This window comes from Apus apus, chromosome 2 (assembly GCF_020740795.1).
Source record: "Apus apus isolate bApuApu2 chromosome 2, bApuApu2.pri.cur, whole genome shotgun sequence".
NCBI lineage: Eukaryota > Metazoa > Chordata > Aves > Apodiformes > Apodidae > Apus > Apus apus.
Genome location: NC_067283.1, coordinates 118826949 through 118839077, shown reverse-complemented (window position 1 = coordinate 118839077; position 12129 = coordinate 118826949). Strand labels below are relative to the sequence as shown.

General features: G+C 40.3%; 1 protein-coding gene across 1 annotated transcript in view; it reads right to left on the bottom strand.

Moving 5' to 3' along the window:
- Nucleotides 1–6966: 6966 nt before the first annotated feature.
- The window catches only part of RAB2A (RAB2A, member RAS oncogene family), a 45634-nt gene continuing 40471 nt past the window's right edge, over nt 6967–12129 (bottom strand). The window contains exons 8-9 of the mRNA XM_051609770.1: nt 10439–10507; nt 6967–8152 (exon numbers count right to left, since the gene is read on the bottom strand). Of these exons, the coding sequence (XP_051465730.1) occupies nt 8057–8152; nt 10439–10507 (165 nt within the window). The 3' untranslated portion in view covers nt 6967–8056. The remainder of the gene's footprint in view (nt 8153–10438; nt 10508–12129) is intronic.

The window sequence follows — 12129 nt, the reverse complement described above, 5'->3', positions numbered from 1 at the left end:
CCCCAGCCCGCCCCCTCCCTCCGCCCCGCGGTGCCGGGTGCCCCCGCGGCCGCCCCTCCTGCCCGCTCCGCCCGACGTCACCCGGCCGGGCTGTCCTTCCCCTGACGGCGGCTGCCCGGCCGCGCCGATTGGGCGCCGCCCCCGCGCTCCCTCCCCTCCGCTCCTGCCCGCGGAGCCCGGCGGGGCTGGCTCTGCAGCGTCCCCTCTGCCCCGGCCCCGCCGCGGACCGGCCCTGCCCTGCGCCCTGCCCGGCGGGCGGCCCCGGCCCGCTGCACAGACCGCACAGGGGGCCGCCGTGTGCGGGGCCCGCCGCCCCTCCGGCTCCCCCGCGCCGGCAAAGCTGCACCCGTTTAACTTAAGCCCCCTGTAGACATATTTATTTCAGTTTAATAGGTGTTTATGGTACCTTAGTCCGGACCTGTTCCTAATCAGTCCGAGCTACATCAAAATAACGCAGATTTGTATCGGCCGCGGAGCTGCCACAGAGGCCTCGGTGCCAGCCGAGCAGGCTTTTACCTCCCAGCTGTGGAAGAAGCGGCGGTGGCTGGGGAGCCGGCAGGCCCCGCTCCCGGGCAGCAGGTCGGGCCGTGTGGCGGGCGGGAGGACAATGGCTCCTTGGGCCGCGGTGTTTTCGCCCTCCCAGACCGGCCGCCCGGCCGCACGACGGCAAGAGCCTGTGAAGCACCGCAGCCTTCCCCGGCGGGATGGAAAACGAGGAAGTTACAGCACACGGACATCGGGATTGGCCTTTCTCATTTCTGCCCTGGCTCGTGGTAGGAGCACATGGTCGTTTAACAAGCCACAGCGCTGGCAGGAAGAATTACCTCATGGAATTGCAAGCACTTTCCAAGCAAAGGTGGAGTCTGGAGCAAACAGCAGATCCAGCTGATAGTGGCTGATAAGCCCGGGGAGTATCACATTGCTGTTTTGCATACCTCAAAGAGACGCCTCAGTCCTTGTGCAGCAGGAAGAGGAGACGGCTGGAACAGACTGGCTCCTAGCACCCAGATAATGAGAGACGTCTCCTCCTTCCTGCAGCAAACAAGCTTTTTCTTTGGCTCACGAAGCAACAGTTTCAGTAGCAGCTTTTCCTCTACTGCAGCCCTGAAAAGATCCCTTTACATTTGGTAACAATAATTCAGCAACTTTCGAACTTCAAAGAGTTCATCTGACATTTGAAGAAAAACTGCGTTTCACCTTGCATACCAATTGAATTAAACTGGAAAGCCAGTAAGATGAAGTTACGTAAACCTTAAGAATAAAGCCCAAAAGAGAAAAACAAAACAAGAAACCCACACACCACTTACATGGTGCTTGGCCAAAAAAATTCTCAATAGGCAATTGCAATTTTCTTTCATGTTCACACTTTCTGCTGCTAGTGGATGACCTAGGAGAGGCGATGTAGCAGCCTGTCAGTATGGCAAACTTTCATGCTTGCAAACCACCCCGTGTTCCACGCCCAAGGTTCCTACCACCAGCTATGGTTATCCAGCCTTTTGCTGCACATCTACATGAAGCACAGCTTGGTAAAGCTTCCTAGCACATTCCGTAATTCTCTCATGTCCTCAGCAGAGTTAAACAGGTGGGTTTATGACAAACTATGTATATTAAGTTTTTATAATGGCATTGTTACAAGCAAACAGCACTTCATCCAAGTAGACAAAGTTGTGTGGGTTTTTTTTTTTTGTTTGTTTGTTTGTTTTTTACCAGTGATAGTTAATAAAGGTCTTCCAGAAGAATAGGGAACTGTAAATATGCTGCTTCTTGAGTAATTTCCTCCTAAACAGACACCCACCCCCCAAACTCCCAAGTAGGAAGGGAAAAGTAACAAAAAAGAAGCAAGGTACAAAATATGTGAAGAAACACAAAAGAAACAAGACATGGAGCTCTGAAAAGTGGGAAGAAAACAGAACTGGACTTGGATAGGAATCCAGAGAAAATGCCAGTGTTAATTTATGGTGTTCAGTCCTGCAGGCACTCAGTGCTGTGGCATAACATATATTAGACTTTCTTCAGCAGCAACAACGTCTTTTCCTCTGAAGTGATGTGGCTTTATAGAAAAGCATCCCAGGCAGGATTACAATACTGCACATACTTCACAAACTTCATTTCTGCTTCACAGCAATGGGAGACGCTGCAAGTGTTTTAGTTTCTCTGCAGGAATGTTTTATTTGCAAGATCAGAGTTGAAAAACCCAAGGCAAGGAGAAAGAATATGCCCATCCATTGGGTTTTTGTACACCACTGATAGCCAGCAAACCTTTGTTGGTGACCAGTTAGTTTAGGGCAGTCGGCCACACTTTACTTCGAAGTGACTGGGTGGACTCTCAGGGACACCACAAACACAAATTATTTTTTTTGTTCCAACATTCTCTTTCTTAAATACTTTTGGTGTGAACCTAACTGGTGAGCCATAAGTAAGGTCCAGTCATCCTCACCACAATTAAAATGCAATAGGAAAAATGGAAAAATCTGCTTCCAGCTCCATTTAAAACAAAGCTTTCCTGCGTTTGTATACAACAATCCCAGACAGGTGCTGTATGTGTATTCAGGTATTTTTTGAGCCAGCACCTGATGAGTTCATTTGCCCCATGCCCTCTGTCACTGTTTCTGTTCCCATCTCTCCTCCCAAAACCCATGCATACGTGTCCTCAGATTGTGGACACTGCCTCAACTCCAGTCGTAGCATTGCCAACGTGCACCTTGCAATAGGGTGTCCAATTTTAAAAAGTTCCTTCAGCACAGCCAGCCCAGCGCTGCGGTTTAGGAGCAGCAGCACCGTCCCAGATGTAGGTGGCAGTGTTCTGCTGCTGGGCAACCCTGGCTAAACCAACAGCCTCTCCCCGCACCCCATCATCTTCATGCAAGACAGCAAGCAACCCCCTGGGTTTCTGTCTTCCTGAGTACCCTTGTTGTTTAACGGTTTTCTAAGTCACATTATTTCAAACATTTCCTGCATCTGAAAATGTTTTTCCAAGTCATAATCAGAAAGCATACCGTTTACTTGACCAGTTTAACTTGGACAATGTTAAAGTGACAACTGTACCTTGGTCTGTTTTGAGCTGTCCTCTCACTTGAGGATTTTCCTGCCTCCCAGTATTTTATGTCTAAGTCTAGGAAAAGTAAACAATCATTTTCCACTTAGTCCAATACAAGGTAACAGGCTTCACTTAAGTAATTTGTAATTTTGTAATTTACACCAAATGTACTATAGTCCAAACCATCAACAAGATTCTGCCCAATAAAAACATTTGTATCTCTTGACTCATCATAGAAGGAATTTGAAAAATCATAAATATGCTGTGCGGGAAAAAGAACACAAGACATGTTGATGTGTTGATCCATCTACATTCATGCCGTCATGGACAATTTTACAAGAGCTGTAATTTGGGATGGGAGTTCAAATGGATGTACAGACATTTCAGTACACTGGTCTCTAAATAGACTTGGAGTATATTTTCCCTACACCTCATTTCACCTCTATGTCACACAGAGCCATGGGATGTAGCAGTTCAATCCTGTGTCTGATTATCAGATACATGTTCCAGTTTATTTGTCAAAACAAGTTTTCAGAAATAGTCATCTCCACAAAAGGGAGATTTGCAGTACTGAAGGTTGCAACCAAGCACATAGTGGTTTATTTAATCAGTGCTCCTGTGACAACAGCATGCTGCTTTCGACTGGGGTAAAACTGACTGCTGAGCAACACTGGTTTTGCCTTCACCAGCTTGGATTGCCCACAGTAGGATTCCTACAGCAACAATCTCTTTTTTCAAGCCAGTCCTAAGGCAGGAATACTCCCCTACCCTCACCCACAACTTCTCCAGCTGCTAAGCAAAGAATAAACTTTTAGCTTCGCCCCTCCTTTATTGGAAGGGGAATAGGGTAATATGCTGTAATTGGTTTTCCATGTTTGCCAAGAGTCTGTTTCCTCTTATCATCCACAATATTTAACATAAGTCTTGTAGTAGTTCCAAAAATAATAAAATCTGTCCCAAGAATAAAAATGATAGATCCATAACATGCTGCTTTTTTGTCATGGTCTTGGTTTCGTAACATTCTGTTAGTAGTTTTTATTGCCTAATGTTGTGGTTTCTTTCATAGGCAGCAGACCCAGTAAAGACATTTCATCAGCTACTTACACAGCAGCAGCCTGGATTATTTACAAATGGAGATTTCAGTACCATATTAAAATAAATCACTACTGCATACTGTTAAAGTTCCACTACAGTAATGTGAGTGGCAAAGATGGAGAGCAGCACCTTGCTCACTGGATTGTTTGAATGAAAGAATATCAAAACAAGACAAAAAGTAGAAAATACATAAGAGAAATTTGATTTAGGAGGAAGAAAAATCCCAAAAATCAAAACCACCCCCCAAAAAATGTCTAAGAAAGCAGCTGTATGACAATCAGTAGTATCAAAACAATAGCCCATCAAGAGGAATACAAAAGCAATACCCCACTGGTAACGACTTTGAGAAAAATGCAGGCACACTGGGGTGCCCTCACTTAGAATGATCATTTAAAAAACCCCTTTAATGCCAAAAATGGCTTTATGATATTGCTGTGCCCCCTCCCTGGAAGTGTTCAAGGTCAAGTTGGATGGGGCTTTGAGGCACCTGGTCTAGTGCAAGGTCGCCTGGCCCATGACAAGGGGTTTGGAAGTAGATGATCCTTAAGGTCCATTCCAGCCCAAACCATTCTATGGTTCTGTGATTGTAAGTTGTTTTTTTTTTTAATACACATTTTTTTACGCAGATTCAGTATAGCTATAACTTAGTGTCTGCTAAGAAGTTTTCCTCTCTTCCCAAGAACAGATATAGTGCTCCAACAGTCACAGGTAAACTCTTAAGGCAGAAGTTATCTTTCCCAACTTAAATGTATACAATTTAGCTTAAAACTAATCCATGCTCTTCTAACCCCACCAATATATAAATATTGCAGTCAAAGGTTCCTTAATGAGTCAGTAACACAATGAACTATCACAAAAAGCATAATACAGCAGAAGAGACATCTCTGGAGCAGGAAGCTGAGCACATGCTGCCAGCTAGGGGCTTCAGACAGCCTCTTTTGATTGTAGCATATCAGTAAGTGTTTTGGCAGTTGGTTACCTTAAGTCACTGCTGAGTCTGATCTTGCATGAGAATAAATCAGAATGATTGAAGTCAACAGAAACACACAGGTATAAAATTGAAGGTGTGTGTTAATCTTTCTTAAATACCTGCCAACATTTCTGGAGTGTATAATTTTAAATAGAAATAAGAGAGACAAGTCTTAAAATGATGCTTGGAGGATTTGTCACTCCAAATTTACTCTTTTTGAAGTTAACTATGGTTTTACCATATGCTAAACTGGGAGTACAAGGAAACTGCACCATGGTATGATTTCTCAGTATCAATAGTACATTACATATAACAGGTGTACAAGTTGCTGGGGAATAACGAAATGTTTTAATTCTTTGGTTATGAAAATGCAACCAATGAAAGCAACATGAATTCAACATGAAAGCTGGGCAACTTATTAGTCATGTACAAGCAAAACTGAAACCTGTGAAAAGAATAACCTTGTAAAACACAAGCTCTAGAAGTAAACCCTGCTGCTAAGTTCTGGGCTATGTAGTTTTCAAACTCTAATAGGATAAAATAGGACTAGTGGCTTCTTGAAAAAAACAATAAAATACACAGATTTCTAATTGCCAACAAAAGGGTTATGTATGCACAAAGCTTGTGACAAAATGCCAGGCAGAATGCAAGGAAACTTAAGTTTTGCTTATCATCTCTTTGAAAGCACCAGGTTTTTATATAGTGCACAGTATAAGGCTGGCATGTAAGCCAGGACCAACCAGCAGGATCAAAAAATCAATATGCACTTGTGACTATAGTAAGTCACAGCATGCCCTCATGCTCTTCACTCCCCAGAAAAAGTGCCAGTGGCTCTTTGCTATAATAGCCTAGATTCCTGGTCAATTCTATACATCTTCCATGCTTTCAGAAAAGGTAGCTGTCAGAAGCTTTAGCTTTTTAAGTCATCACCATTTAAAACAGCAAACATTTTTGTTCTTCTCAGGATAGGGTACAAATTACCCTCCTCTGGTCCCTTATGGGGAATTTTTACGGCTAAGAGAAATTTACTTCTGTCTACAGAAGACCATGCTTCTCTCCCATTTCATCTTGAGCAACTGAGTTCTGTAACGTTGCCAGTTCCAAAAAATCTTCAAGCTGTTAATTCAAGCTCATACTCGTTTGTTCATTCCCTCTTGTGAGCATCTAGCTACTATAAGCAAGTTTTCCCTCAGCATCAGTGCAATTCAGTTCTATGGTTTTACTGTTATGCAACACAATTTTCAAACTTCAACTGAAATTGCTGAAGTAAACAGTTAATATTTGAAAGTATGTGAACTGAGTACCCCCTTAAGAATTTAAATAGTTAAATTGCATTGCTTATAACGCTCCTGTATGTGAAAGGAAGATCACAAGTTGGCAACTAATACAAATCCTTATTGGTCCTTCCTTCTCTCAGATACAAACAAAAGGTTCCACATGTATTTTAAACTCTAATCTCAGAACCACTACTGTGTTACACCTGTCAGGCTGAAGTTTATTACCTTCAGGTGTTAAAAGTTCTGACAATAAGAATGGATGACATAACAATCCATGTCCCCCAGTGTTGTGTTGCAGTCAGTATTGGTCCAGTAAGACAGTTTTGCAGTCACTCTCCCGCTTTTTTTTTTTTTTTTCCTTCTTTTTCAGACACATTAAGCACAGCCTAGCAGTATATCTGCAATTTATATAAATAGGATGAGGTGGAAACTCAGTTGTTTCCTCATTTGTAGGAAAAGTGACCTGAATATTCTGTACTTTAAAAAATAAATGCCGATTTGTTTTGTACTGCTGCAACCCTTTCATTTGAGGCAAAATACCCCCTCCCTCCCGACCACCACCACAATAAGTACCAAAGCATTTCTAGTTTTGATTTTCATCAAGATTTCCAAACTGGCAGATTTTATTTTCACACCCTCTTCACAATAGACAAGATGCTTACCATATTTAGGATTACAAGTTGTCACTAAAAGAAAACTTTACACAACCACTGTACATTTAGGTTGAAAAACTGTCCTTGCATGAAAAATATACCTAGAAATCAAGTGGTAAACAAGAAAAAAACATTAAGAAAAGATTACCATTTTTATAATGTGCCTTTTTAAATTTATCAACTCCTCCTCTACTTTTCTTTCATACTCTGTTTTTACCTACAGTATTCATTAAGGCAAACAGCTAATCCATTTCTGAAGAGGTGCTGTGGAAATTGTGGACAAACAGCAAACATTTGGCATTAAAATACCTAGCATGTATGTAGCCTCTAGTAATATACATTAAGCATTTCTCTTGGACTTCAGGACAATGGCAGGGGAGGATGAACATGCTAACAATGTCAAAAAGGCTTAAAATTTAGCGTCCAAGCAACTTCTATTAATGCTTCTGTAGTTTTCAAGCTCTAAGTAGTATAGAATTTATGCAAATGCATTAAAGAATTCTAGCTTGGCAAGTACACCCAAGCAGGTTATTAAACTATATATACAGAAAGTGATAAATACAGAATTAAGAGTCCTTCCGCTTCTCTTTATAGCCTTGAAAACTGACAAAAAACTTGAGGACAGCTCTACAATATTAAACATTAGGTAACCGCAGGAGCTGGGAAACCTAATACACAAACTGATTAAAATACTCAGATGACTTTGTAGTGTTTAATACAATTCAGTTCGTAGTCAAGGGCACAAGACAACATTTAACAAAAATAATCACATCAATTGACCTAGAAATCAAATGTAAATAGATATGAATACAATCTCCAAAATCTGTCTTTAAGTGAACATTAACCATTTATTCAAAGTTATACAAGAATTTGAAGGATAAAGTCTTCTTCTGCAACAGGAAACCAACTTACAAGTTTCATGTCTCAGTTGAATTGAAGTGGAGGCGAGCGGGGCGGGGGGCAGGGGAGGGTGAACAAACAAGTTAGTAGGCCCCATCCAGGCAGCTAGAAAGTAAAAACAGGCTCAACAGCAGCCTCCTCCAGCTTGTTGTCCTCCCTGATTGCTTGCAAGTGTTGCATTAGTAGCAGCGTGTTGAGGGCCAATTTTTATGCCATTTGCCTGAAACAAAGTGTTTAATACACAGTGTAATTATTTTAGAACACTAACATACTTGAAAAGTTGTTGCTTTTATTTTTCTTTTTTTTTTAGAAGATCATATAGCAAGTTCTCCTAATGTATGCAATATACAGCAAAGGTTAGATTTCTTTTTTTTAGCAAAATGTCCTTGGCAATTAAATATAATTTAAAGGAAGACACATTCCTTCTCATTTAAGTTTTATCTCCATGTTAAACACTGTACTTTAAACTCCTAACATGAGAACACAGAGTAAGAATTGTGCTTGAATGCTACTTGGCATAAGGCTTTAAATATACATAGCATTTGCTAGGAACGTATAACCTCTCCCCTCTCACCAAAACCCCCATTAGTTTAATAGTTTAATATAAAACTTTTCCTCTCTAGACAGCATTTCTTTCTGTGTTGAATCAGCTGCAGAGGCTAAGGGCATACGAGTGTTCTGTGTCATCAATAATTTCTATGATCCCGAAAGACATGGCTACTTGCCAAGAACCCACACACAGCGCAGCTCTTTCATTCATCAAAATCACACTTATATCTTAACCCTCACTCCCTCAAGTGGATTTTACCTAAAAATACAGCACTTTGAGAAAAGTAATACAGTAGCTTCAGAAATTAAGCTCTTAAGGAAACTTTGCGTCACAGTAAATCTCAGATTTATAGTGCTTGGCAGTTGTTCTGCAACAGTAGTAGCCTTGGGGTTTCTGGCACTAGCTCAGTATTGACAGCAGCTGATGTGGTTTCTTTTCGCTCTTTGACTCCTCTTTAATAAAAAGCATGCCCTATGGCTCATTGGTTTTGCCCCCTCTGGGCTGATAGCAACTTCTTCAGGAATCAAGGAGCCAGACTTGGCATAAAGCCAAATAAATAGCACGGACTGTTGGCTCTTGACAGCATATTGCAATCAAAGCTCCATAAGGCACAGTAAAGCAGTCAGCTACTATATATGAAACTCGACAGATACAATGAGCATGCTTTTTCAGACACTCTCATTACTGTCCAATTTATATTGTGCTCCTGGGTGCATTTTCTTTAGGAAAAACGTTATAGAAAATTTTAAGTTGTTCATCACTGAACTGAATTGAAAAAGTGTTTCACTAAAACACCATGTATACATCCACATATTCCAGTCAGAATTAGTGTCTTTGAAGAACTACTATTCTAGTCTCATTTTGCTACAGGTCTACTAATACAAATACTTTGCATACTACTGAAGTTACTCATTTTTTTTCCTCTCTAATGTCATAACAGCAATAGTTTCAACAGTTTAAATTTTCTCATGTTCAAATATATTAAGCAAAAAGAGGAGAAGCTATTTAATTGAGTCCTGTCAATTCCCTCACTACTCTTTGAACAATTCTGCACGGACTAACATGCTTTAAGAGAAGCATCAGACTGACAGTCCCAGACAAAAAATGCACCTGTTCACGGGACAGAGTGGCAGTGCAGATTTCCACATGTGGTTTCACTAAGCATCTCAGCAATGATATTTAGGCACTTGTACAATAAAAAAAACTGGCCACCAAGAATGACTGACCACTTCACACTATCATTTTTAAACTTTACATAAAAAGTTACACCACATAAATGTTAATAGTCCTAACATTTCTATATGATCCTAGTATTTCTATGTATTACCACTGAATTTGAATATGCTTTTTCTATGGCCAGGAACCTCTCCTAACTGCTCAAGATTTTCAACAGCATAATTATTTCAAAATTCCAGAGAGACATTACAGGTCTTTCTAGGGTCTTGCATCATAAAAGTGCTCCCTGCTCCACCTCCCCACCCCCATCCCAAACAAGCAAAGAGACAGATCCCGATAATCTGTAATTTCAGTAATGTGCATAGGCAAAATGGCTAATCTTTTATTCCCTACAGAATGCAGCCACCTAAACCAGGAACATTTCAAAAGTCTTTTATGTAACTCTCAAAGCAATCCCTCCCCTACACTGGACAGCTCATGGAGTGCATCTGGCATATCAACATGGTCCCCTATTTACATAGTGGAAAATTATCTTTGAAAACAGATGACACCATATGGAGAAGTGGATGAAAGTGGATTTTCTTCTCTTTTGGGGATTTATATTATTTTGTGATGCTTCATGGATGGATAGGGTCACTTATTTTAATCCATTTTTATCACAATGGTAGACAATCCTATATCCAAATGGAACAAATATTTTACTGTCCAGCCTTCTAGGGAAGGTCAATTTTGTGCATTTAAAACACAAGCAAAGAAAAAGTGTTCAGAGTACTAAGTTACCTCATTATTTATGTCAAAAACTCCTTCCTGGATCTTCTCATAGATCTCCTTTGCAGTGTTAATAAATGCCTAAAATAGAGGGAAAAAAAAACAAACACAATGAACACAATATCCTTTGCTGTAGGATGCACTAACTGGAGTCCAATCTCACATGCAGTTGTTCCAGCAAGACTTTTCTTCCAGGCCTCAGCAGGAACAGGTATGACGACAGCATCCTATGACCTACCCTGAAGTAGCAATGGATCACACATTGTTTACAAAAACAGTGGCGTTTTCATAACATCTGTATTCTACAATCTGTTGTCCAGTAATTACAGGGGAAAAGTGGTTTTTAAGATACATAAATTACTTTTAAATTATTTATTTCTGACCCTTATGGATAGATTGTGTGGCAGATGGTTTCCCCTACCCTTAATATCTTTGTAATAGGCCACTCTAGATTAGAGTGCTTAGCAACATAAAACCACAGGGTACTTACAATGATGATGTAAGGATGCTGCCTGCTGGATGAAACCTTATGCTATCATTTAATATTCACCTAATTTTAAGAACGTATTCTCTTTAATTAATCTTGTACATGATAGGCAATAGATATCTTAATAGTAGAAAGGAGCGGCCCCAGGTTTTATTAGGATTTCTGAAAATCTATTATTTTAAATTCAGAGAAAAGACTGACATTCAAGTCTGAAAAACTGAATGATATAGATGGCTTTGGTTAAAGTTTGCAATCAATGATTCAATTTTTCATCTCTCATTTAACTTTATAGGTCAAGTAATGCCTAAAATAATGTATAATTTTAAAAGTGATTAACGGCAGCTAATAATTACAATCAATATAAAAAAGTGTTCTTTTTGTTTTAAAATACCAACACTATGCGATCATAGAAGATATGCTATCTTCTGCAGAAACCTATTACAGCAAATCCAGATCTAATTCAAATAGAAAAAAGTAAACAGGGTTCATGGAGAGGAACAAATCATACCTTTCCTCATTTCTACACTGGAAGCATTTGACTGCTGAACTTGCCACCAGAGCTTTGTTTCCTAATTAACAGGACTGATATGTTTTCACCTTTAAAGGCCTTACAGCTCCCCAGAGTAATCAATCTACTGCAGCTCAATTACTGCACCAAGCACACACCACAGCGAGTGAAGGAGACTTGAACGACTGCAGCAGGAGCAGAAAGATATGAATATGCATAAACTCTAAGTGGGTGATCGAATCATCACAGAGGGTCATAAGAATTTGCAGCAAAATAATGAGAAGAATTAATCATTGCAGATTCACAAGGCACTTAGGAAGTGAGTTCGTTTTTCAAACACGAGTTAGAGTTGAGGAGAAAAACTGGCTTTTGGCCAACTATGCATCTAATAAAATTTCTCAGAAATTGGAAGTTCTCAGTACAAGAAAAAATTTTCAAACTTATCTTCACTTCTGATAACACACTTACAGAAATGGCCTCACACACAGGCCTACTAAAAGGTGTAAGTAAAAAATTCTGGAGATTCACAGGGCTAGATCTGTGAGGATACTTGCTTCCATTTCACTAGGACATTAAACAGAACTTGAAGTCTTAAAAATGTGTTATGATAACTTCATGTAAACAAGCACTTAACTATTGGCACTTTTAACAGTTCTAGAAGATGTTGGCTAAGTGTGTCTAACCTCTTAGAATTAGTTTAACAAGAAT